Below are 23428 nucleotides of genomic sequence, written 5' to 3'. Positions count from 1 at the left end.
GCAAAACTGGGGACGAGACGTGACAAATGTCCCTCGAAATGAAACTTGAAATCACCAAGTTTTGGTTTCCAAGGGTGTTTTTATTCCTTTTCAACGTCTCTCCCATACAGAGCCGCCTTTTTCACGTCCGCACGCCTCTTTCCCGTGCGCGCACGGAGCGCGGTGGTGCGTTTATGGGCAGTCGGAGAAATCAACGCCAACAAAAAAAATTACATCCAGCCTAGTTAAGACCATACCAAAGACTATAAAAATGGGACCCATTGCCTCCCTGCGTGTGTGACGATCATTGGGACTTAAAAAACAAAAACAAAAAAAAATTTCATAAAAGAAAATTCATAAAAATTGGGTGCGTATTATACATGGGTACAGGCTTTTTTCCAGAATCAGCATGCCATTTTTAGGGTGCGTATTATACATGGGGGCGCACTATACACGGAAAAAAACGGTATATTGATATGATTATATGTGTCTAACGCAGCCTTAATAAAATGTGTTTGCAAACTGCCGAAAGTACATTTCCCTTTATTCCCTCTCATGACCTCATTTATGAGGTCATCACCCGTTACTCTAGCAAGCAGCGACCAGCACACTGTCGGTCCTTTCTTCCCCCCCGCGGCTCATGTTGAGTCACCAGGGTATATTGGCCATTTGGTGACAACGGGCCATCGGTTTTCTCGATCAACCGGACAGTGAGTGACCTAATACATGGAATACAACAACAACCACAGAAAATCATCACTGCGGTAAAGCCACAGCAACGAGCACAGACATGATGAGGCCTTTCCAGCTTCCGAACATTTTCATTCAATCAGACCAAATATCGGTGCGTACACCTGAATGATCTTTCATCTTTTTATTCAGTGTCCTTAGTCCTTCCAACGCCTGGGTCAGTCGGCCCCCTGATGCCGTGTTGTTGGGGATGAAAGTACAACATGCATCACCAAACATTCCGCACACACCATGTTCCTTAGCCAATAGCATGTCCAACGCGATTCTATTTTGGAACGACATCAATGCCAATTGTTCATGGACCGCTGCAAATGATACATTTTTATTGGGGGTGATCCATAGGAAAATGCTTTTGAATTCCGAGGACACTTGATTAACAAGTTCATACTTATCTGGCACACCCCGGGGCACTCCTATGGCGTCAATATATGTTGGATCGTTGTCGCTCAACCATGTGGGCAAAACGTCTCTTTTGATTCGCTTCAGGAGCCCCGCCAGTGGGAACTCCATGTTCCAATTGAGATTCTGCATTTCAATGGGGACAACCACTACAGGCATTATCAAAGACACGAGGGTACAGATACCTGATGCATCCTTCGGCAAGCGATCATATAATTTGTTGTCAGCACACCACAACCAGATGTCACTGGTCTTCCTCTGCTCCTTCCATCACTGCTAGTTGAATTCTGGCATGTCCTGTTAAAGCTTAAAAACAAATGAATTTGGGAAGAAAAAACTTTGGATATCACAATTACAAATTGAAACCTACTCACCCATTCCTATTTTACAACATACTCACCCATTTCTATTTTACCACTCCCCCTTTTGACACATCCATCCATCCATCCATCCATCCATCCATCCATCCATCCATCCATCCATCCATCCATCCATCCATCCATCCATCCATCCATCCATCCATCTTCTTCCGCTTAGCCGGGGTCGGGTCGCGGGGGCAGCAGCTTCAGGAGGGACTCCCAGACTTCCCTCTCCCCAGCCACTTCATCTAGCTCATCCCGGGGGATCCCAAGGCGTTCCCAGGCCAGCTGAGAGACATAGTCTCTCCAGCGCGTCCTGGGTCGTCCCCGGGGTCTCCTACCGGTGGGACATGCCCGGAACACCTCCCCAGGGAGGCGTCCAGGAGGCATCCTGATGAGATGCCCGAGCCACCTCATCTGGCTCCTCTCAACGTGGAGGATCAGCGACTCTACTCCGAGTCTCTCCCGGATGACCGAACTTCTCACCCTATCTCTAAGGGAGAGCCCGGACATCCTGCGGAGAAAACTCATTTCGGCCGCTTGTATCCGGGATCTCGTTCTTTCAGTCACGACCCATAGCTCGTGACCATAGGTGAGGGTAGGAGCGTAAATCGACCGGTAAATTGAGAGCTTTGCCTTTTGGTTCAGCTCTCTCTTTACCACGACGGACCGGTACAAAGTCCGCATTACTGCCAACGCTGCACCGATCCGCCTGTCGATCTCGCGCGCCATCCTCCCCTCACTCGTGAACAAGACCCCAAGATACTTAAACTCCTCCACTTGGGGCAGGATCTCATCCCCGATCCGGAGAGGGCATTCCACCCTTTTCCGATCGAGGACCATGGACTCGGATTTGGAGGTGCTGACCCTCATCCCGACCGCTTCACACTCGGCTGCGAACCGCTCCAGTGAGAGCTGGAGATCACGGCCTGAAGAAGCCAACAGCACCACGTCGTCTGCAAAAAGCAGAGACGCGATGCTGAGGTCCCCAAACGGGACACCCTCAACGCCTCGCCTGCTGACCGCTGGACCAACAGCGACCCCCAGCCCTCCAGTGTCCCCCCCCCCCGATCGAGCGGCAGGCTCCCGCGCTCATGGCAATGGGTGTCAGGCTGGCTCCCCCAGAACGGTACGCTGGAGAACCTGGGGGCAGCAAAGCCTTTGTCACGGAGTGTCAGATGCAATTTGAGCGGTCCCCAGGCGATTTCCCCACCGAGCGCTCCCGGGTGGCCTATATGCTCTCGTACTTGACAGGAAGAGCCCGGGCATGGGCAACGGCAGAATGGGCCCGGGATTCCCCCACGTGCCACTCTCTCTCCGCGTTCGTCGAGGCTCTGCACATGGTATTCGATCCAGTTTCCTCGGACCGTGAAAAGGCGCGCGAGCTCTGCCAGCTGTCCCAGGGTCGAGAGTCAGTCAGCGACTACGCGATCCGCTTCCGCACTCTGGCCGCGGAATGCGGGTGGAACCAGACGGCCCTGTACGATATCTTCCTCAAAGGTCTTTCGGGAACCATCCAGGACCAACTCGTTCCCCTCGACCTCCCCGCTGACCTTGACGCGCTCATCGCCCTGGCAATCCGCACAGACAATCGCCTGCAGGACCGGAAGAAGCAGCGCACAAGCCGGAGCGCGACCGTCTTCCCCCCCGTGGCCAGGTTGGCATCACCGCACCTCGAGACACACCGCCAAGGGTCGAGCACGGCACTGCTACCGCCCGGGGCTGAACCCATGCAACTCGGCCGAGCCAAGTTGAGCACCGAAGAGAAGCAGCGCCGATACCGGGAAGGTCGATGCTACTACTGCGGCGCTCTGGGACATCTTGCCGTCTCCTGCCCCGAAAAAAGGACTATGAAGGTAAGCGCCTTCTCCGGTAGCCAGCAGAAGGGTCGAAGCCTACCCATCGGTACCCTTACATGTTCCGGGAAAAGCACCCAACTAGGAGTGTTAATTGACTCCGGGGCAGACGAGAGCTTGATCGACTGGGCTTTCGCCCGGCGGTTAGGAATAAGAACCGAACCCCTAGCCAAGACTGTGAAGGCCAAGGCACTCAATGGGCAAGCGCTCTTTGACATATCTCAAATCACTGAACTCCTCTTTCTGTCCTTCGGGAATCATCATGAAAAAATCAGGCTACATGTGGTTACCTCTCCCATGAACCCGATCATCCTCGGGTACCCGTGGCTATCGCGGCACAACCCCGTCGTGGACTGGGGGTCAGGTGAGATAAGGGAATGGGAATCCCGTTGCCAAGGGTCATGCCTTACCCCTAATTCCCCGATCAACCTTACCCCCGACCCTAGTTCAGACCCCAAAACCCCGGACCTGTTAGGGGTACCCGCATGTTACCACCACCTCGCGGAGGTCTTTAGCAAAGCTAAAGCCAGCTAGCTACCGCCCCACCGTCCATACGATTGCGCTATAGAGCTCCTGCCTGGGGCTACTATACCCAAGGGGAGGCTTTATTCCCTTTCAGAACCCGAAAAACAAGCCCTGAATGAATACCTAGACACATTGCTCAAGGCGGGATTGATCAGACCCTCGTCCTCCCCTGCAGGGGTCGGGTTTTTCTTTGTGGGCAAAAAGGACGGTACCCTACGCCCCTGCATAGACTATAGCCCCCTCAACCAGATCACTATAAAAAAATCGATATCCCCTTCCACTCATGGCGACGGTCTTCGATCAGTTGCAGCAAGCCCAGATTTTTACCAAACTCGACTTGCGTAATGCTTACCACCTCGTGCGCATCAGGGAGGGAGATGAATGGAAGACGGGGTTCAACACCCCCCGAGGACACTTCGAGTACCTGGTGATGCCATTTGGGCTCACCAATGCCCCTGCCGTGTTCCAAGCAATGATTAACGATGTTCTGGGAGACTTTATAGATCATTTTGTTTATGTCTACCTGGATGACATTCTAATTTATTCACCTGATACGGAGACCCATGAACACTGTTAGGTTTTACAGACAGAGTGAATAATTTTAAGAGAAACGCACCAACGGACAGACCACAAGTGAGGCAGAATATTGAGTCGTAACTTGCGCAAGGAGTGCAGTACAGACAGCTTACAATGCCCAGCTACACTCAAGTCTGTCCGCACTCTTGCTCTTTTTATTTGGGGATGACCCTGCCTACAAGCATAGCAGAAACCGTTAGGGAAAGGGGAAGCGCAAGGGTTTCTGCTTAGGTAAGAAACAAAAACGGCAGATGATGCACTTGTGATATGGCGAAATAGAAAGGAGCAAACAGAGTTCAGCAAGTTCAATGTGTTCAAGCGACCATCAGAGCAGGAACCAGGGGCGCGCTTAGCGCAAGATCTTGAGGGCGTGAAGTGTGGAGTCAGCTACTTGACGAAGAGTGACACATCGCGTCGCTGACACATTGCCGTTGCAGGGCGTTGTTTTCTCTGCAGCTGCGTCTCGCTGACCAGGACAGGACCTCACACTTCTGCTTATGTGGCTTTCTGTGGTGAACATAAGAACAGCAAAGCAGAACAACGAACGCACGTACGCACTAATCTAACGGTCGATCATTTACTGTAATATGATAATATAGAAATAAAAAGAGAACGCGTGATAACGTAAACAAAAAGAGAACGCATGATAACATATATATACAATTTTCCAACAATTCCCCCCTGTTTATCATAAGTTCTCAGAGACCCTCAAATCACCCAAAGGCTACTTCAAAAGATTTTCAGCCGCAGGATCATACGTCATAAGAACAAATTTACACTCGGGAGGCGATTGAAGCCAATCAGACAACGTCGGACTCAGGAAAAAATTCGGATAGGTCCACAGCGAGGGCCTCATAAATGGAGTCATCGCTGGAGTGACACTCCAAGGATTCAGGGAGCTCAAAGTCGTCCCCAGGGAGCAACGGAAAAGTCTCAGCCGCCGGAGAGATAGCAGCTGCAATCAATTTATTAATTAGGGACCGGAGACACGGAATGCAACAACATCCACACAAGGCCAAAACAGCAGAAAAAACGGCGAGGGAGACAAGGACCGAGGAAACCAGGGTGCGGTACTTGCCGAACACATTCAGCCAGCTGTTCCAAGCCTCCGTGTTCACACCACTGTGGTCCTTCATCTTCCCATTCAAGGCCCTCAAGCCCTCAAGGGCCAGGGACAGGCTTCCGCCGGCTGCAGTGTTATTTGGGATAAAAGTGCAGCATTGCTCACCGAACATGGCGCAGACACCGCCCTCCTTTGCGAGTAGCATGTCAAGGGCCATCCGGTTCTGGAAAGCCATGAGGGAAGTCGCGGCCAGCTGGGAGTGGACCGCTCTGAAGCCTGCCTCGGTCCAATTTCCAAGCCTCTGCACGTTGTAGTGGATGTAATTGATCCTGTCAACATTTTTGTTAAGGGTGCACCACCAACAAATGGAGGATTCAAAACCAGCTGCTATCTGGTTCACCAGCTTATACTCATCCGGCACTCCTCTGGGAACTCCAATGGCATCTATATAGGTCGGATCCGCCACGCCTTGCCACTCGGCACTCCGCTTAGCCCTCGACCAAGATTGGGGCACAAAAGAATCAACAAAAATTTCTAGCTCATGAGGAGCCGCGGGCATTAACAAAACGGGAAGCAAAAGTTCCAGAGCTATTAAAAGGGAGACTATCATAAAGTTTGTCTGTGTTGCACCAAAACCAAATATCACTACGAGCGATTGGCGAAAAAAGGGTAGCGACATTGAACAGGGAAGTGCACATAGGAGCAGACAAAATGCCTAGGCTTGCGCCAGTACCGGGCAACTTGATGCACGTGAAATTACCTCCAGCAACATCAGTAGAAAAAAGGGGTTTGGACTTTGTCAAGGAGGAAACAGGATAGACCTTGTCCCAACTGGAGCAAGGATGAGTAGATGGAATGGAAAGGGTCAACATCACAAAAATCGCACACTCAGGAGCCACACTAGCGGGAATGATCTTCAAGAGGGGCCTTGGGCCCATACATACAAAGCAACTGGTGTTAGTCACATTAGCAGCTTGCTCGGCCATGAGGAGCCAATTGTTAGTCTGACCACTCATACCTGTGGAGGCCACAAAGTGACTGTCTGCATCGGTGAGGGCCACGCTCGTAACCACCACTCCAGATGCCTTGGAAAAGTCACTCAACACGGGACTGTCGGCGCCCCGCATTGTTTTGTCAACACAAATTACAATAGGAAACTGGGGATCCTTCCCAGAGGACCAAGCCCACAACTGAAAACCCCAACAGGAAGTATTGAACAGGGTAGCGTGAGGGGGCCGAACCGTGTCATCAGGGAGTGTAACGGTCAAAAGAAGGCTAGAGCCCTGGTTTTTCAAAGTCATACGTTTAGCAAAGAATTGAGCCTCTTCACTGGAGCCAGGAGGCCAAAAACCTGGTACCTGCGAGGTGATAAGGGCGCTCCAATCAGAGATATCCGGATTGCCAGTCAAATACCACCAATGCCCAGGCCATTTGTCACCCGTAGTGGGCTGGCCTTGTCGGGTACCTCGCAAACTCTTCAAGGGCACGGTGATAGTGGAAGTCGTGTTTGGGGCCACGGTGAACGCCAATGAATTTAGGTATGCGTTGGCTATGCGCCATGGTACGCAGGGAATACCGTCATGAACGAGAGCAGGCGTGCAGTAATTAGAAATGGACGAGATCTTACGCCTAATGGACGAGACCTCACGCCTATGTCTACGCGAGGCAACGTTGTTCCATGGACAATATCGGTAACCAAAGGAACCATTGCGACTGTGCCCAGAACCGTCATCCGCCAAACAATGTTTGTAATACTTTTCAAGAGAAAAAACATCAGGTACATCAGTAACAGTGGAAACTTCAGGTGGACTATCTGGAGACGCGTGTTTTACATAACCAGGGCCGAAGCGCATATAGTACGTTGCCCAAACTATAGCGAAACCTAAAATGACAAAAATCCAAATGAATGCACCCCAAGATTTGCAACCATCCCGCACCTTCGCAAGACATTGTCCCAACGGCATTTTAACACCTAGTTTCAAATCTCCTCAGAGTCAACACCCTGAGCTTCGGGTTGGTGTCTTGGAATTCTTCCGCTGGCTTTCGTGTCAACCCTGGATCTTGACACCAGAATCAGGCACTATTACCAGACTTTGCTCACCTTCCGTACTTAGGTTGGGTCTGCGGAGATCACCTTTTTACAGTGAGACAAATGAATCCACGTGTTGCGTTCGGCTATTTTTAAAGCGTTAGGTGTCGTGAGAAGGACTAAAAAGGGACCTTCCCACTTGGGCGAGTGCCAATTCTTCTTCTTGATGCTCCTGATCAAGACCCAGTCTCCCGGAACCACTTTGGGGTCTTCCTGCGGAGAGATGGGTTGATCAACAATGTTACTGGCCTGATTTTTAACATGTTCCAACATTTTTCTCATGTAGTCGGCCAAAGTGGCCTCCTCCGGTACGTCCCAAACATTTTTAAACTGAGGAAGCCTGTACGGTCTTCCAAAGATGGTTTCATAGGGAGTCAACCCAGTCGTACTTGTAACATTTATGTACATTTTTACTAAATCTAGACACTGAGTCCATGGTCGTTTAGTTTCCTCCATGCATTTTTTTAGTCTATTTTTTATAGTACCATTAAAACGCTCAACCAAGCCAGCTGACTCTGGATGGTAGGAACAATGGTTCTTTATATTTATGTGGAACAATCTCCCAATGTTTTGCACCACTTGATTAACAAAATGTTGACCATTGTCACTATAAATTTTTTCTGGAATGCCATATCTTGGAATAATGTCTTTGCACAATGCTTTTGCTACTGTTAGTGCGTCCGCATGTCTGGTGGGAAAGACTTCTATCCATTTAGAAAACGCATCGATGATGACCAAACAATATTCTTTTCCTTCACTCTTGTTTAATTGGATGTAATCCATATGTATTGTGTGAAATGGATACAATGGAGTCGGAAATTTTCCCCTCCGAGGTCGCAAGTTACCTTGTGGATTGTGTTTAGCACAAATCAAACATGCTCTGCAAAATTGTTGCGAAAAACCAGCAAACCCGTATGCTGTGTAAATGGACTCAATCTGTTTCACCATACCCCCTGTCGAGACATGGGTGACCCCATGACTCGAAATAGCAGCCCACTTATACAAGTTCCGAGGCAAGACAGGCTTGCCCAGAGGTCACACAAAAAGGCCATCGCCATTTTTAATGGCGCCCCGTTTCTCCCAAGAAAGGCGCTCCTGGGAGGGGCTTTGAGATTGCATGTCAAGCAGCACGTCAGGAGAAACGTGTGACATGGAATCGTTATCAGTACAAGAAGAGAGGACATGGAGCACGCCTTCAGCGGCAGCCTTGGCAGACCTGTCAGCGAAGGCGTTACCCAAAGAAACAGGATCAGTCCTAGTAGTATGAGCAGCACATTTGCAGACCGCCACCCTGGAGGGCAGTTGGACAGCGTCCAAAAGTTGGGGAAGCAATGTCGAATGGGTGACGGGCTTGCCCGTAGATGTTACCATGCCACGGTTGCTCCATTGTTGAGCAAAAACGTGCACTGTGGCAAAGGCATACTGACTGTCAGTCCAAATGGTGACAGGTTTGTTCGCGAAAAGAATGCAAGCCTCGGTGAGAGCAATGAGTTCAGCGGCCTGCGCCGACATATGGGAAGGAAGTTTCACAGCTTTCAAAACCTCGTCAGCTGTAACGACAGCGTAACCAGAGAGGGTCACGCCAAGATCATTTTTCTTTGAAGATCCATCAACAAAAACCACGTGACCATCAGACAAGGGTGTGTCCTCTAGATCGGGTCGAGCCTTGGCCACTTGTTGAGCCGCCTCGACACAATCATGGAATTCACCGTCATCCGGAAGAGGAATGAGAGTAGCAGGATTGAGTGTCGTGCACCTTTCAACAGTCAGGTGCGGTTGGGAAAGCAAAGTAGCCATGCACGACAGGTGACGTGCAGGCGACAAAAAGGTCATGTTCGTTTGTAGCAAAAGAGCTGACACTGCATGTGGAACTTTCAGCGTCAAAGGATGAAACAACACAACGCTGGCGCTGCTTTCCACAGCCATGGAGGCCGCCACCACGGCCCTCACGCATGGTGGGAGAGCGCAAGCAACACTATCCAATTTAGAAGAATAAAAGGCAATAGGGCGAAGTTTCAAGCCATGCGATTGCATCAAAACAGAGGTCATATAATGACCTTTGCAATCAACAGTTTGGACAAACGGTTTGTCATAATTGGGCAAAGCTAGAGTGGAGCTAGAGCAGGGGTGGGCAAACTACGGCCCGCGGGCCACATCCGGCCCACGGGACCGTTTAATCCGGCCCGCCAACCCTGAACAAATTGTATTATTAAACTTTTTTTTTGTGGTCATTTTGCCTGCAAGGACTGCGTTTTCCCAGTAGATGGCGAAGCGCTCGCCTGCGCATTTACTACCGGAAGCCGTGTCAGAAAGCTCGGTGCACACTCACAAGTGCGTGTACGTACTCAGTAGTACGGACTTGGCGCACTCTCGCTCTATTCGTATCAGTCCCGAATTTAGAGCGTGGGCTTTGACGACAGCGTTCTTATAATTCGCGCGCTGAGCTTTCAGATGCAGTTTTGCGCTAAAGCCACCCACAAACCTTCCCCTGGAATCCTTCCATTAAAATGAGAGGCCCGAAAAAAAGAAGTGAGTGCCGAATGTTAAAAAAGAGTGGCCAATTTGGCTCGACGTACGCGACGTGACGTTCAGCCACATGAACGTCAACATCAACCCGTCACAGATCAAGGTAAACGGACCAACACCTCGGATCTCGCCTAAGAATTGCCACAACAAATTTTACTCCAGACTATGACGCACTAGCAAAAAAGGGACACCAACAACACTGTTCCCACTGAAAATGAACGGGAGGCTCTCAAGTTTATTGTAAAAAAATGCATTTTGAATATGATTTGTACACATAGCAGGGATTGAAACTAGCGACCATTCTCATTTTCAAACAATGCAGGATGCTCAAAGACATTGATGCACCACCTATTTGCGACTAATCTTAACCTGTAAAGTTCTTAAGGCTTACTTTAAGGAAGTGTTTCCCGTTTCCTCACCTCTGTTACCAGGTGTTTGCGAGTTAAAACTCTGCTCTGATTTTCAGATACCCCTCACCGTGTTGCTGTTTTGATGACTTTATTTGGATGTATGCTTTCACCGATTCTTCAAGATGATATATTTGGTCAGAATGTTTGCCGTTTGATGTGATCTCATAAGATAAACATCTTTCATTAATCTGACCTGCAGGCACTGAAGTGATGGAGATTGTTATTCATAATAACAGTGTCGTATTTTATGAGAATCACTGATAGCAGTTTTTTAGTGAATTATTATTTTTTTAATGCTGTTAATAAATGCATTTGTTTTCAAAAAAATTGTTTGGAATATCCATGCTTTACTACCTACTAAAGGCCAAGATCTTTTATGCAATGACCTTTACAGGTCGCTTATATGACTTCACACAACGCCTACGTCCATCTGCTCCTGGTCCGGCCCTCCGGTCCAAATTTAGAACCCAGTTCGGCCCGCGAGTCAAAAAGTTTGCCCACCCCTGAGCTAGAGACTAATGCCTGCTTGATCAACACAAATGCATCCTCCGCCTCAGGAGTCCATTTCAGTGGAGTGGACATCGAGATGTCCTCAACATACATTAATTTGGACAGAGGAGCGACAATTTGGGCATAATCAGGCACCCAGCTCCTGCAATAACCAGCAAGACCCAGAAAAGACATCATTTGTTTTTTAGTGAGTGGTTTAGGGGCCTGCAAAATGGAAACTTTCCTGCTCTCAATTATAGTTCGACCTTGGGAACTAAGATTGTGTCCTAAATATTTAATTTCCTCGGACCACAGTTGGAGCTTGTTTTTGCTGACCTTGTGGCCTTCCTTCGCCAGGTGATGTAACACTGCAAGTGTGTCCGTCTGACAAGAATCAAAATCAGGAGAAGCAATCAAAATGTCATCAACATAGAGCAAAATCTGACTTCCCTTTGGTGGGACAAATTTTGCCATGCTGGCCGCCATCACCTGCGAATAGATAGTTGGGCTTTCGCAGTACCCTTGGGGCAGTCTGGTAAAGGTGTACCTCGAGCCAGCATAAGTAAATGCAAACCAAAACTGGCTTTCTTCAGCAACAGGAACAGAGAAGAAAGCGTTGCTAATATCAATTACCGAGAACATTTTTGCATCAGGCGTTAATGAATTCAACAAGGTGTGTGGGTCAGGGACACAAGGTGCCCTCTGAATGACGGCACTGTTCACTGCTTGCAAATCTTGCACCATTCTCCACCCGACAGAAGGAGGCGCTTTCTTTACAGGAAAAATCGGAGTATTGCAAGGAGAATCAGGACAGAGAATAATGACTCCAGCTTTTAGTAAATCCGAAATAACAGGTGCGATGCCTTGCAGGGCATCGGGTTTCAATGGATACTGTCGCACACAAGGGCAGTACTCAGTCTTAGGCCTAATGACAACAGGAAGTGCACCTTTCACTAACCCAACGTCAGAGGGCCCTGTTGACCAAAGTTCATTTGGGACCTCAGCGAGGACCCGTTCATCATCTGATGACAACACAAAATGTCAAGCCGAGGGTGCTTTCCCAGAACAAGATCTAGCGTGCACACCACAAGTTAAAGAGAGGATCATGTTCATGTTGCATTTGAAAAGCTTGGTAGAAGGACTGTAAAAAGAATCAGGACCATCGCTAGTCCAGTCAAAGGCAGCCAATGCGTCCTTGGCCATGAATCCCAGGCTTTGCCAAGTGGAAGAAAAAGGTCGAAACAAGGAAACATGGAGCGGGGTGGTTGTCTTGTGTAAGTCTTCGACCTCAGAGGGAGCCGGCCGCATGACTACACAAGCGCGGCTTTCACCATCATGCAGGAGGAAAGCTGACCTCAAGGTGATAGGTGTAACAGCCCTAAGCATGGTTTCGTAGTTGTGGTCAGGACCGGGCGTGTCCTTATGCCACAAGGTCACGTGCAGGTCGGTCAGTTCCATCGCCTGCTCAGGGCATCGCAAAAAGCCTTCAGCCTGCGTCAAGAGAGAGGATCCAAATTGCCTCACCTCAGCGTCAACTAAATCCAATGAATAAAAATAGTAACAATGAAATTGACCAAATATTTGTAATTGATGACGCCTTTTGACAACGATTTTGTCATCAAGAGATACTAGAGAAAGACCAAGAGCAGTGAGAGCATCTCTTCCAAGCAAGTTAACAGGGCAATTTGGCATCAGCAAGACAGGAATGCAACAACTTCCTCCTTCAGGGTCCCGTATCCAGACTGGATGAGACTGAGGAACTGGAGTTGTCATTCCATTTGCTGCTCTCACCCAAAAGGACCTCCCGCCTTCTCGCACATCCGCAGGAATGTCGCGACAAGTAGTGATGCACGCTCCTGAATCACACAAAAAGGTTATGGGAGTACCATTCACAAACAAAGTTATCACAGGTTTCTCTACATTGTTCATCAACAAGTCCTGAATGTTCAAATCTGCATCAATAGGGGGAGCTGTTGTCAAAACAGCTCCTTCAGTTTCTTGCCGACTGTCGGTTAGTCATAAGGGAGGGTCAGCCTGGCCCTTATGAGGGTCCGGGCAATATTTTGCTATGTGGCCCTCTTTGCCACACGCCCAGCAGACAGGAGGCTGAGTGCTAGGTTGTTTCGGTTGACCAAGGCCGGGCAGGCCTGTCGGGCCATAACCGAGAGCACCATGCCGATAGCCTCCTCTGCCCTTACCGCGGAAGTTTCCACGACCATGCTTCTTCTGGTAAGGTTCAAAGGTTTTGTTTTGATAAAATGCATCATGTGAGTTGTTATTTGCAAAAAAGATGGTAGCCACTTTCCCTTTTTCTTTTCCCTTTTTTAAATTAACAATTTTCTCAGCATGCATGGCATGATCAATAAATTGTGGCAGTGTGGAAGTAGGGAAAGTGATCATGTGTTTCGTAACCCAGTTTTGGATTGCTGGTCGTGAATTTGCATGTAAGGCATTTTTGAGTTGTTGGTTGTAAACCTCAGTTCCAGGTTCCAAGCCACTATTGGCTTTGAACACTTTTTCCAATCTGTGTCTATAATCTTCGAAAGACTCATCCTCTTTTTGTTTGGTCCGGCCAATATCTGTATAATTTGCTCTACGTTGAAATTTAGTTTTTATTCTACCCAAAAGTTGTTCAATTTGATGTTTTAACGGCAGTCCATTATATTCCAATGGACGGCCATTTATATCAAAAGGATTCCAATCGCCCTTGACACTGGCCCAATCTTTGGTCAAGGTTGCCATAAAAACTTGTTGCACCTCATCTCCTCTTAAATTATAAGAAGCAATGAGTTGCATCATGTCGGTACAATATTGCTCAACATCTTCAGATGGCAATGCTATTCCCTCAGTGGCTGATTTTACATCAGCTTGTGTCCACGTTCTGTAGACTAAAATAGTGGGCCCTCCGCCATCATGGGGGTTTGCCACTTGGATCATTGGGTAGGCGTCGGCTACTCCTGCGCCTATATAGTTTGGGTCGCAGCCCACCACGGGAGCCGAGGGAGCTTCCGTTTTTACGCGGCTCCGCGTAATCATGGCGTGAGCAAAATCACTATATTTAGGAGGGTCGTCCGCGCTAGGCAATTGTGGGTACAATTGCCTGCACTCCGCAACACCTCCTCTAACAATTTGTTCATCTTTTTCATCTGAATCCACCCCCTCCTCGGGCACGGCTCTCAAGCGAGGCCGCGCCGCTGAGGTTTCATCATCTTCTTGTCTATGTAATAACAGGCTCTCTTTGGAGACGGATTTTTCTTCGCTCCCTTTGTTCTTCAATTTTTCTTTTATTTGTCCACATTTTCTTTTTTCTGCTTCCAATTCCCATTTCACTATTAAATGATACCCATCTTTATTCTTTTTATTTGCACCATGTTTGGCAATAATCGATTGTTTGAGTTTGTTTAATGAGTTCGCACTCAATTGACCATCGAAGTTATAATTTGTTATCCATTTATCGAGATATTTCACATTTTTAGGGTCGACCCATTCCATTAATTTCCAATCTTTGCATTTTAATTTATCTCGGGGTAAAGGGTTTCGCTTGCTGTTTAAATTTCCCATGGTTTTTTATTTTCTAAATTTCGGGGTTGGCTGTTCGAACGGCACCTACAGTGTCCTAAGGCCAACTTTATTCACAGGACAGTGGTTAAATATTCGATGTGGAGTAAGTCTCCTTTCACCTTCCCCGCAGGGAAGCGGAGAGTTCTCAGCCTCTGCACCTCACACAAAGCCACTGTTTACAATCCTGTGTTTTTATATAGAGGAGAGCTCAAATGAGATCACTCTCAGTCAAACCGTACACAAACACACCACGCGCGTTTTTCACCACTTTTAGGAATAACAGAGGAGTCCGCCCCTCCTTGCGGAATTTAACTAACAATTAATCGCTAGGTTTAACTAACAATTAGTTAGGGGGCTCCGCACCGCCCCGCGGAATTTAACTGTTCCTATTTTACTTGACAGGGTCTAGAATTCCCAAGGTTTTAGTGACTTCTCGTCACTTTTTCACTTTAAGTGACCTCTTGTCACCGCTCATTCATTCCTTTTAGTAGAATCAATATTCCTACTCACAGTCCGCTGGTTCTTTTCCTCGGGTGATTTCGGCAGTCCTCCCGGCGTCCAGCCGAACCGCTCGAGGCAGTCCCGTCAAAGGGCTTTTGTTTACCTTGGCCAAGGATTTTTTCCTGCGTCGAGGAGTCCCGCCGGAGCCGCAAGGACATATAGAAATCCCGGACGAGCCCCCAATTTCTGTTAGGTTTTACAGACAGAGTGAATAATTTTAAGAGAAACGCACCAACGGACAGACCACAAGTGAGGCAGAATATTGAGTCGTAACTTGCGCAAGGAGTGCAGTACAGACAGCTTACAATGCCCAGCTACACTCAAGTCTGTCCGCACTCTTGCTCTTTTTATTTGGGGATGACCCTGCCTACAAGCATAGCAGAAACCGTTAGGGAAAGGGGAAGCGCAAGGGTTTCTGCTTAGGTAAGAAACAAAAACGGCAGATGATGCACTTGTGATATGGCGAAATAGAAAGGAGCAAACAGAGTTCAGCAAGTTCAATGTGTTCAAGCGACCATCAGAGCAGGAACCAGGGGCGCGCTTAGCGCAAGATCTTGAGGGCGTGAAGTGTGGAGTCAGCTACTTGACGAAGAGTGACACATCGCGTCGCTGACACATTGCCGTTGCAGGGCGTTGTTTTCTCTGCAGCTGCGTCTCGCTGACCAGGACAGGACCTCACACTTCTGCTTATGTGGCTTTCTGTGGTGAACATAAGAACAGCAAAGCAGAACAACGAACGCACGTACGCACTAATCTAACGGTCGATCATTTACTGTAATATGATAATATAGAAATAAAAAGAGAACGCGTGATAACGTAAACAAAAAGAGAACGCATGATAACATATATATACAATTTTCCAACAAACACCATGTTAAGTTGGTCCTGCAACGCCTCCTGGACCATCACCTCTACGTGAAGGCGGAGAAGAGCGAGTTCCACGTCGACACCATATCCTTCCTTGGCTTCATCATAACACCCGGTAAAGTACAAATGGACCCAGCCAAAGTAAGTGCCGTGACCCAATGGCCCAGACCCGATAACCGTAAGAAAGTGCAGCAGTTTCTGGGCTTTGCTAACTTCTACAGAGGATTCATCCGAGGCTTCAGCGCCACAGCGGCCCCGGTGCACGCTCTGACTTCTCCAACGACCCCCTTCTGTTGGACGACGGAGGCAGAGGCCGCCTTCCAGGAGCTAAAGAGACGATTCAGCACTGCCCCGATCCTCACACTACCCGACCCCTCTCGCCAGTTCGTGGTGGAGGTAGACGCCTCCAGTCGAGGAATCGGCGCCGTCCTGTCCCAAAGATCACCAGAGGACAACAAGCTTCACCCGTGCGCCTACCTGTCCCGACGGACGACCCCCGCCGAACAAAACTACAACGTAGGTGATCGAGAGCTGTTGGCGGTGAAGCAGGCGCTGGAGGAGTGGAGACACTGGCTGGAGGGAGCCCAACAACCCTTCCTAGTGTGGACGGATCATAAGGACCTGCAGTACATCAAAAATGCAAAACGGCTGAACTCACGCCAGGCACGTTGGTCGCTTTTTTTCAACCGTTTCAATTTCACCCTGTCCTACAGACCGGGTGCCAAGAATGCCAAACCCGATGCACTATCACGCGTCTACAGCCCGGACCCGGTGACCAAGGAGCCCGAACCCATTCTTCACCCTCACTGTGTGGTGGGGGCCGTGACCTGGCCCATTGAGGAGCAAGTGAAGCAGGCCAACGGCGACGCACCACCCCCTGAGGGCTGCCCAACGAATCGACTTTTTGTGCCGCCCACGCTGCGTCCCCAAGTCATCCACTGGGGGCACACCTCCCGGCTCGCCTGCCATCCCGGCGTGCAACGAACCCTGTACGTGGTACAGCAGCGATTCTGGTGGCCCTCCATGGTGGCCGACGTCAGGGAGTACGTCGCAGCCTGCTCTGTTTGTGCGCGCAACAAGAACACCCCCGGCGCCCGGGTAGGCCTGCTGCAACCTCTCCCCATTCCCTCTCGCCCCTGGGCCGACATCTCTGTGGACTTTGTCACGGGACTTCCCGAATCCAAAGGGAAAACAACTATACTCACAGTAGTGGACCGATTTTCTAAGATGGCCCACTTCATTGCCTTGCCTAAATTGCCCTCAGCCAAACGAACGGCCGAAGTCCTCATGGACCAGGTTTTTAGAATACACGGGTTCCTACGGGACGTTGTCTCAGATAGGGGTCCCCAGTTCGTGTCCAGGTTCTGGAAGGAATTTTGTAAGCTCATAGGGGCCACCGTGAGTCTCACGTCAGGCTACCACCCGGAGGCAAACGGCCAGGCCGAACGCATAAATCAACAACTAGAAATAGGCCTCCGCTGCCTGGTAACCCAGAACCCCTCCACGTGGAGTAAGAACTTGACATGGGTAGAATACGCCCACAACTCCCTTCCAACCACGGCTACTGGAATGTCCCCGTTCATGTGTGTTTTCGGCTATCAGCCCCCGGTCTTCCCTGACAACGAGCCAGAGGTGTCGGTGACCTCGGCACGCGCCGTGGTGAGGAGATGTCGCCGCATCTGGGCGGCCGCACGAGCCACGCTGGTCCGCCAGGGAGACCGAGTCAAGAGAATGGCCGACCGGAAACGACGGCCGGCGCCCGCCTACCAGCGGAGCCAACGGGTCTGGTTGTCCGCCCGGGACCTTCCCCTCCAGGTGGGCTCCAGAAAGTTGGCCCCCCGTTTCGTGGGGCCATTCCCCATCTCGAAGGTCGTGAACCCAGCCGCTGTACGACTTCGCCTGCCCCGGTCCCTCGACGTGCATCCCACCTTCCACGTGGGGAAGATCAAGCCGGTCAGGGAAAGTAGAATGGTACCGGCTCCCGACCCACCTCCGCGAACTGTGGGGGGTGGGCCTGCGTGCACGGTCAAGGAGTTACTGGACGTGCGCAGGAGGGGTAGGGGCTGGCAATACCTGGTAGACTGGGAGGGTTATGGGCCAGAAGAGAGGCAATGGGTGCCACGCAGCTATATCCTGGATCCCGGCCTGCTGGAGGCCTTCTACGCTGCTCACCCCGATGCTCCTGGTCCGTCTGGGATCCGGCCCTAGAGGGGGGGGGTTATGTCATAATGTCGGGGTTTTGTAGATCGTTTGTTTTGTCCTGTTATCACTTCCTGTCTTATTTTGTATACGACCTCTGCACTTCCTCTGCACTCCCGCCCACTTGACATCCCCGTTATGATAACTACGTGCACCTGTGTCACCCGCCTGATTGTCTGCACCTGTGTCCGCCCTCCTCCGTATGTCTATTTAGTCCGCGTCTTCCCATCGCCTAGTGCCAGTGCGTCTTGTTTGCCATGACCACCAGCGACTCCATAGCCCCAGCTATTTCCCGAGCCTTGCCGGTGCGTTCTTGCCTTGTTTTTTCCCTCCTTGTGAGGCGCCTTTTGTTTGCTGTTCCCGGCCCGTTTTTTCCCTCAAGTAGAGGCGCTTTTGTTTATCCCCTTTTTCCTCGTGTTGAGGCACTTTTTGTTGTCACCTTTTCCCTCCTTGCCTTTTGTTTGGAGCGGTCATCCGCAGAGACAATAAAGCCCGTGAACTCTCCAACTCTGCGTTCGAGTCCTCTCCCTGCTCTGTGTCTGGCAAGATGCATTTTAAAAATGGATTGAATTGGCTTCAAAATAAACACTGAAGGCCTTAACAGTGGCAAAAACGTTATGTAAAGAAATAATTGTTTGTCAACAACTGCTGTAGATGTTAAAGAATGGAATCAATATCTCGAAAATGAATGTGGATAGTTTGTTTACTGATTGTGAAATGTGCGACGGAGTGTTCTATATAATATCCGTTGAATGGAAGAAAAAGAAAAGAAACCATTGCTTTTAGAGACTGTAGTCAACCAAAATTAAATATGTACCGACATGCCAAGATCTGGGAAAAAGCTGGAAAAAACAAAAACGTAATGTCTTTAAATTTGAGAGGCGACGATGATCTGACTGAAATTGATGCAATTAGAGTCCCCAGAGGAGTTCCTGATTAATAAGAATTAATTGACCAAATTGAAGCGGGATGGGAGTCCTCCATTTGCTGCTGGTGGACGATGAACAAGAACGTTGACAGGATAAATTACATCTATTGCAACATGCAGAAATTGGGCAAACGGACACAAGCGGGACTTGAGGCAGTGCACGAACAGCTAGCCACAGCTTCCCTAATGTCAATCCAGAACCGCAATGCTCTTGTTATGTTGTTGTCTGGGAAAGGAAGGGTCTGCGCAATGTTCAGGGAACAATGCTGCACCTTCATCCAGAATGACACCGCCCCTGATGGGAGCCTGACGAAGGTGATTAATGAAAGAGCACAACAAGTGGATGACTGCTTTTGGGAAGTATAAAGCCCTTGTGTCCTCAATTACTGCTATACTCACCTTGTGTGGATGTTGTTGTATTCCATGTCTCCGTGCTCTGTTTAATCGTCTTATCACTACAGCAATCTCGCCCATGGACGACAAGATGGCCCGGGGATGCCTAATGTCTGAACAGCAACATGTTGATGATAACGATGATGATGATGCAATTTTTGCACTTGAGTTTACAGACTTTTTCCCAGATCTGTGTGTTTCCGAATAATGATGTCGCAACATTTATCCTCTTTGGTGGAAATATTTGTGCGCATACTTGTGATCCGACAACTGAAAATCAAGAGAAGTGGTTGTTTTTGGTAATGTAAAAATTGAGCAAATGTGTGATAAACAGGAGGGAAATGTTGGAATAATTTAAGTGAAACCTTGGCCTGCCAGACCTGTAAGCCTTGTCTTTACGAGTTTATGGCTTTCCTTTTATCTACGTTGTCTTTTGATCCCTGTCAGCCATATGTATCCTTCCTGTCCTTATGTTAGCTGTGTGTTTTTGTTCCTGTAAGAGGCCTTCACTAACAATGAGCAGAGCTTATTTGCATAGGCGAAATATTCTTATTTGGTTGGAAGAAACTCCATTCCTTTTAGTTAACTGTAGGTTTGGTTCATAGATTGTTGTTGATCAGAACTGTTTTTCTTTGTTAAGTGTTAAACACAGTTTGAAGTAGTTGCGTACAAGTTATCCTATATTTACTCAATGTTTGTTTCATTTACTTAACATTTGTTTTAGTGTTTAGGACGAATTACTTATTGTTATTGTGTATTAATTTACTAAGTAGATAAAGTCTAGCCATGGTCTAGTTGCATTGTTCCACAGGAAAGTGGCAATTGAAGTTATCTGATCTCACTCGCGGACGACTCGGCCAACAACTGGAGAAGAACAGATGGACAAACTCTGCGGGGGTCACGGGCCGACAATGAAGTGCTAGTTCACACCACACTACATTCCTTAGCTAATCAACGTTGCTACAGACACAATCTTCCCTCCCTTTGGTGTAGCAACGCCTCTGTAACCAGGGCAACCAAAACAGTGATGAGAGGAGCAGAAGAAACATCTCAAATGACTAATGCAAAGGTTGCAGAAAAGGTGCTGTTTTTTGCTGTTTTCCGGACGTGCTGCTGTCCTTTCGGTGGCGGATCCAGGTCCAGATCACCCCAACGTTCTGGCTGAAGGTCCCAAGAAGGAGGGGGACAGAGCCTGCGTCGACTGGACCCTATAAATTGGTGGAGCGCATCTGACATGCCGTCCGGCTGGCCGGCAAAGGAGGATCGTGGTATCATCTGTCCCAGTGCGCCCCAGTGAAGGGTTCCTGCAAGGAACCAGATCAGCCATCGACAGTCCCCGCCCCAGTTCATACAGAGGCAGAATAATCCTCTTCCCCCTTGGTGGCCAGGTAGTCCACCCTGAGCCACTGAAGACAACGACCACGCAGCAGACATTCCCAAGTTCTCCCCGGACGCAGCAGATCTGCGAAGGGGGTGAAAATCGTGCTCACCCTCCACCAGTGGGCGTGCCAAGCCCCCAACGACTGAACAATCGCGAGCAATTTTTATCTTGATTGATAACATTCTGGTCGCCTAAGGCAGAGGGACCGTGTAACTCTTTTCCTGCATTTAATCTGGCCGCAGGTTTTTAAAATTACACACACAATTTGGACTGGAGTATTGAGGAAAAACCTCATCTTCACTGGAAGTTATTGCTTTCATTGTATTTTCTTACTTGTGTTTGATTGATCGAGGTTGACATAATCATATGATAAAACAGGAGGGATATGTTAGGGTTTGCAGAATATCTTCATCGTATGATTATGTTGGAATATAACCTGTAATAATTTAACTAGCTTGTCCTGTCTAGACAAAAGTAGTTGACCAAAGTGGTAAGATCTTTTCAACTCATTGACTAGCTGCAGAGGAAGCAATCAAAGTTGCTTTGTTTACAGAACGTCGTAAAAGGTCCCCTGCTATGCTTTGATCAGCAGGGGACCGTCTTCACCTTATCCTGGGTGTTCACACACCCCCACTTTCAACTCCACTCTGTTTCTCTCAGTAAATAAGCGCCTGACGAGGCCTGAGTCAGACTTCATTCGACCATCGCTGTAAGCACAGCGACGAGTGAACTCTCCACTTGCAGGTGTCTAAAATGACTTGCTTGACTCCAGTGTGGTTCTTGCAAAATAAGTTGGAGTGAGCACCACCCTAACACGCACGCACACCTTTTTCATTGGTGCCACAAATCATGCATGCCCTCTCCTAGAAACACTTTTCATAAACTGCCGGCTGTTCTATTCACCACGGGAGTTCTCCTCGATCGTCATGGCGGCTGTTTACATTCCACCACACGCACGTGCGAGTGAAGCCACGCTCATGCTGGCTGACCAGGTAACAGACATGGAGAAATTTCTACCAAATTCACTAATCATTGTTCTGGGTGATCTTAACAGGGCGTACCTCGCACACGAACTCCCCAGATACAGACAGCACGTAACGTGTCTGTTAGGGTTTGCAGAATATCTTCATCGTATGATTATGTTGGAATATAACCTCTAATAATTTAACTAGTTTGTCCTGTCTAGACAAAAGTAGTTGACCAAAGTGCTAAGATCTTTTCAACTGATTGACCAGACGCAGAGGAAGCAATCAAAGTTGCTTTGTTTACAGAAAGTCGTAAAAGGCCCCCTGCTATGCTTTGATCAGCAGGGGACCGGCCTCACCCAACCTGTGTGTTCCCACACCCCCACTTTCAACCCCACTCTGTTTCTCTCAATAAATAAGCACCTGACGAGGCCTGAGTCAGACTTCATTCGACCATTGCTGTAAGCACAGCGACGAGTGAACTCTCCGCCTGCAGGTGTCTAAAACGACTACCGTTTTTTTCCGTGTATAGTGCGCAAAATTTTACTAATTTATTGTCCTAAAATCCGGGGTGCGCATTATACATGGGTACAAAAAAAAAAAAAAAAAAATTTCTTTTTTTTTTTTTTGTTTTTATTTTATTTTTTTTTTAAGTCCCAATGATCGTCACACACGCAGGGAGGCAATGGGTCCCATTTTTACAGTCTTTGGTATGGTCTTAACTAGGCTGGATGTAATTTTTTTTGTTGGCGTTGATTTCTCCGACTGCCCGTAAACGCACCACCGCGCTTCGTGCGCGCACGGGACAGCAAACGAGCAGGTGATCGAGCAAGCGTCTGATACGAGAGCATTGCGGTCGCATGGAGCGTGTTTGAAGTGAACAGCAGAGAAGAAAGGCAAAGTGTTGTGAAATAAAATGCACAGAACGGATGCGCAAGACACGTCAGCTATATAAAGAGCGAGAGTTGTTTTCTTCCTATTAGTTTCAATTCACAGTTTAATTAGCAGTTTCAATCAGCAAATAACAAAATGCGTATTACAGGTAATATTTTATTTCACAACACTTTGCCTTGTTCCTTTGGTCTCTGCTGTTCATCCTAAAACACAAAGGCGCTCTTTAAGCAATGCGACAGTGAGCGCCCGGCGCGCTGCGGTTGCGCGACCGCACCAAATTAAGCTCCCTGCGCAGTGCGCACTGAGGTCCACTTAAATTTTAGAAAGTACATCAGGACTTTAAAAATATCTTCTAAATTTCAGCGACGGCTCTGTCACAATAATCGGCCAGCCCGGTGCAGTTGGGCGGTCGGCGGCGCGCTACGGTTGAGCGTTCTCTCGCACGCTCTCTCTCTCGCTCTCTCTCGCTCTCGCACACACGCAAACCGGATATCATACGGAGGCCTCCATTACAGATGCGCAGAACGGATGAGCAAGACACGTCAGCTATATAAAGAGCGAGAGTTCAGTTCTCTACCTAAATCCGTATTACAGGTAATATTTTATTTCACAACACTTTGCCTTGTTCCTTTCTTCTCTACTGTTCACTTCAAACACGCTCCATGCGCACGGAGCGCGGTGGTGCGTTTACGGGCAGTCGGAGAAATCAACGCCAAAA

At 48.7% G+C, this 23428-nt stretch overlaps 1 protein-coding gene across 1 annotated transcript in view; it reads right to left on the bottom strand.

Moving 5' to 3' along the window:
• Positions 1-4514: 4514 nt before the first annotated feature.
• The window catches only part of LOC133162240 (uncharacterized), a 35202-nt gene continuing 16288 nt past the window's right edge, over positions 4515-23428 (bottom strand). Inside the window, exon 3 of the mRNA XM_061291300.1 lies at positions 4515-15782. Within this exon, the coding sequence (XP_061147284.1) occupies positions 13038-14582 (1545 nt within the window). The 5' untranslated portion in view covers positions 14583-15782 and the 3' untranslated portion in view covers positions 4515-13037. The remainder of the gene's footprint in view (positions 15783-23428) is intronic.

This window comes from Syngnathus typhle, linkage group LG11 (assembly GCF_033458585.1).
Source record: "Syngnathus typhle isolate RoL2023-S1 ecotype Sweden linkage group LG11, RoL_Styp_1.0, whole genome shotgun sequence".
In the NCBI taxonomy this organism is placed as follows: Eukaryota; Metazoa; Chordata; class Actinopteri; order Syngnathiformes; family Syngnathidae; genus Syngnathus; species Syngnathus typhle.
Note: the sequence above shows the minus strand (reverse complement) of the source record. Positions and strands in the feature narration are given on the sequence as shown.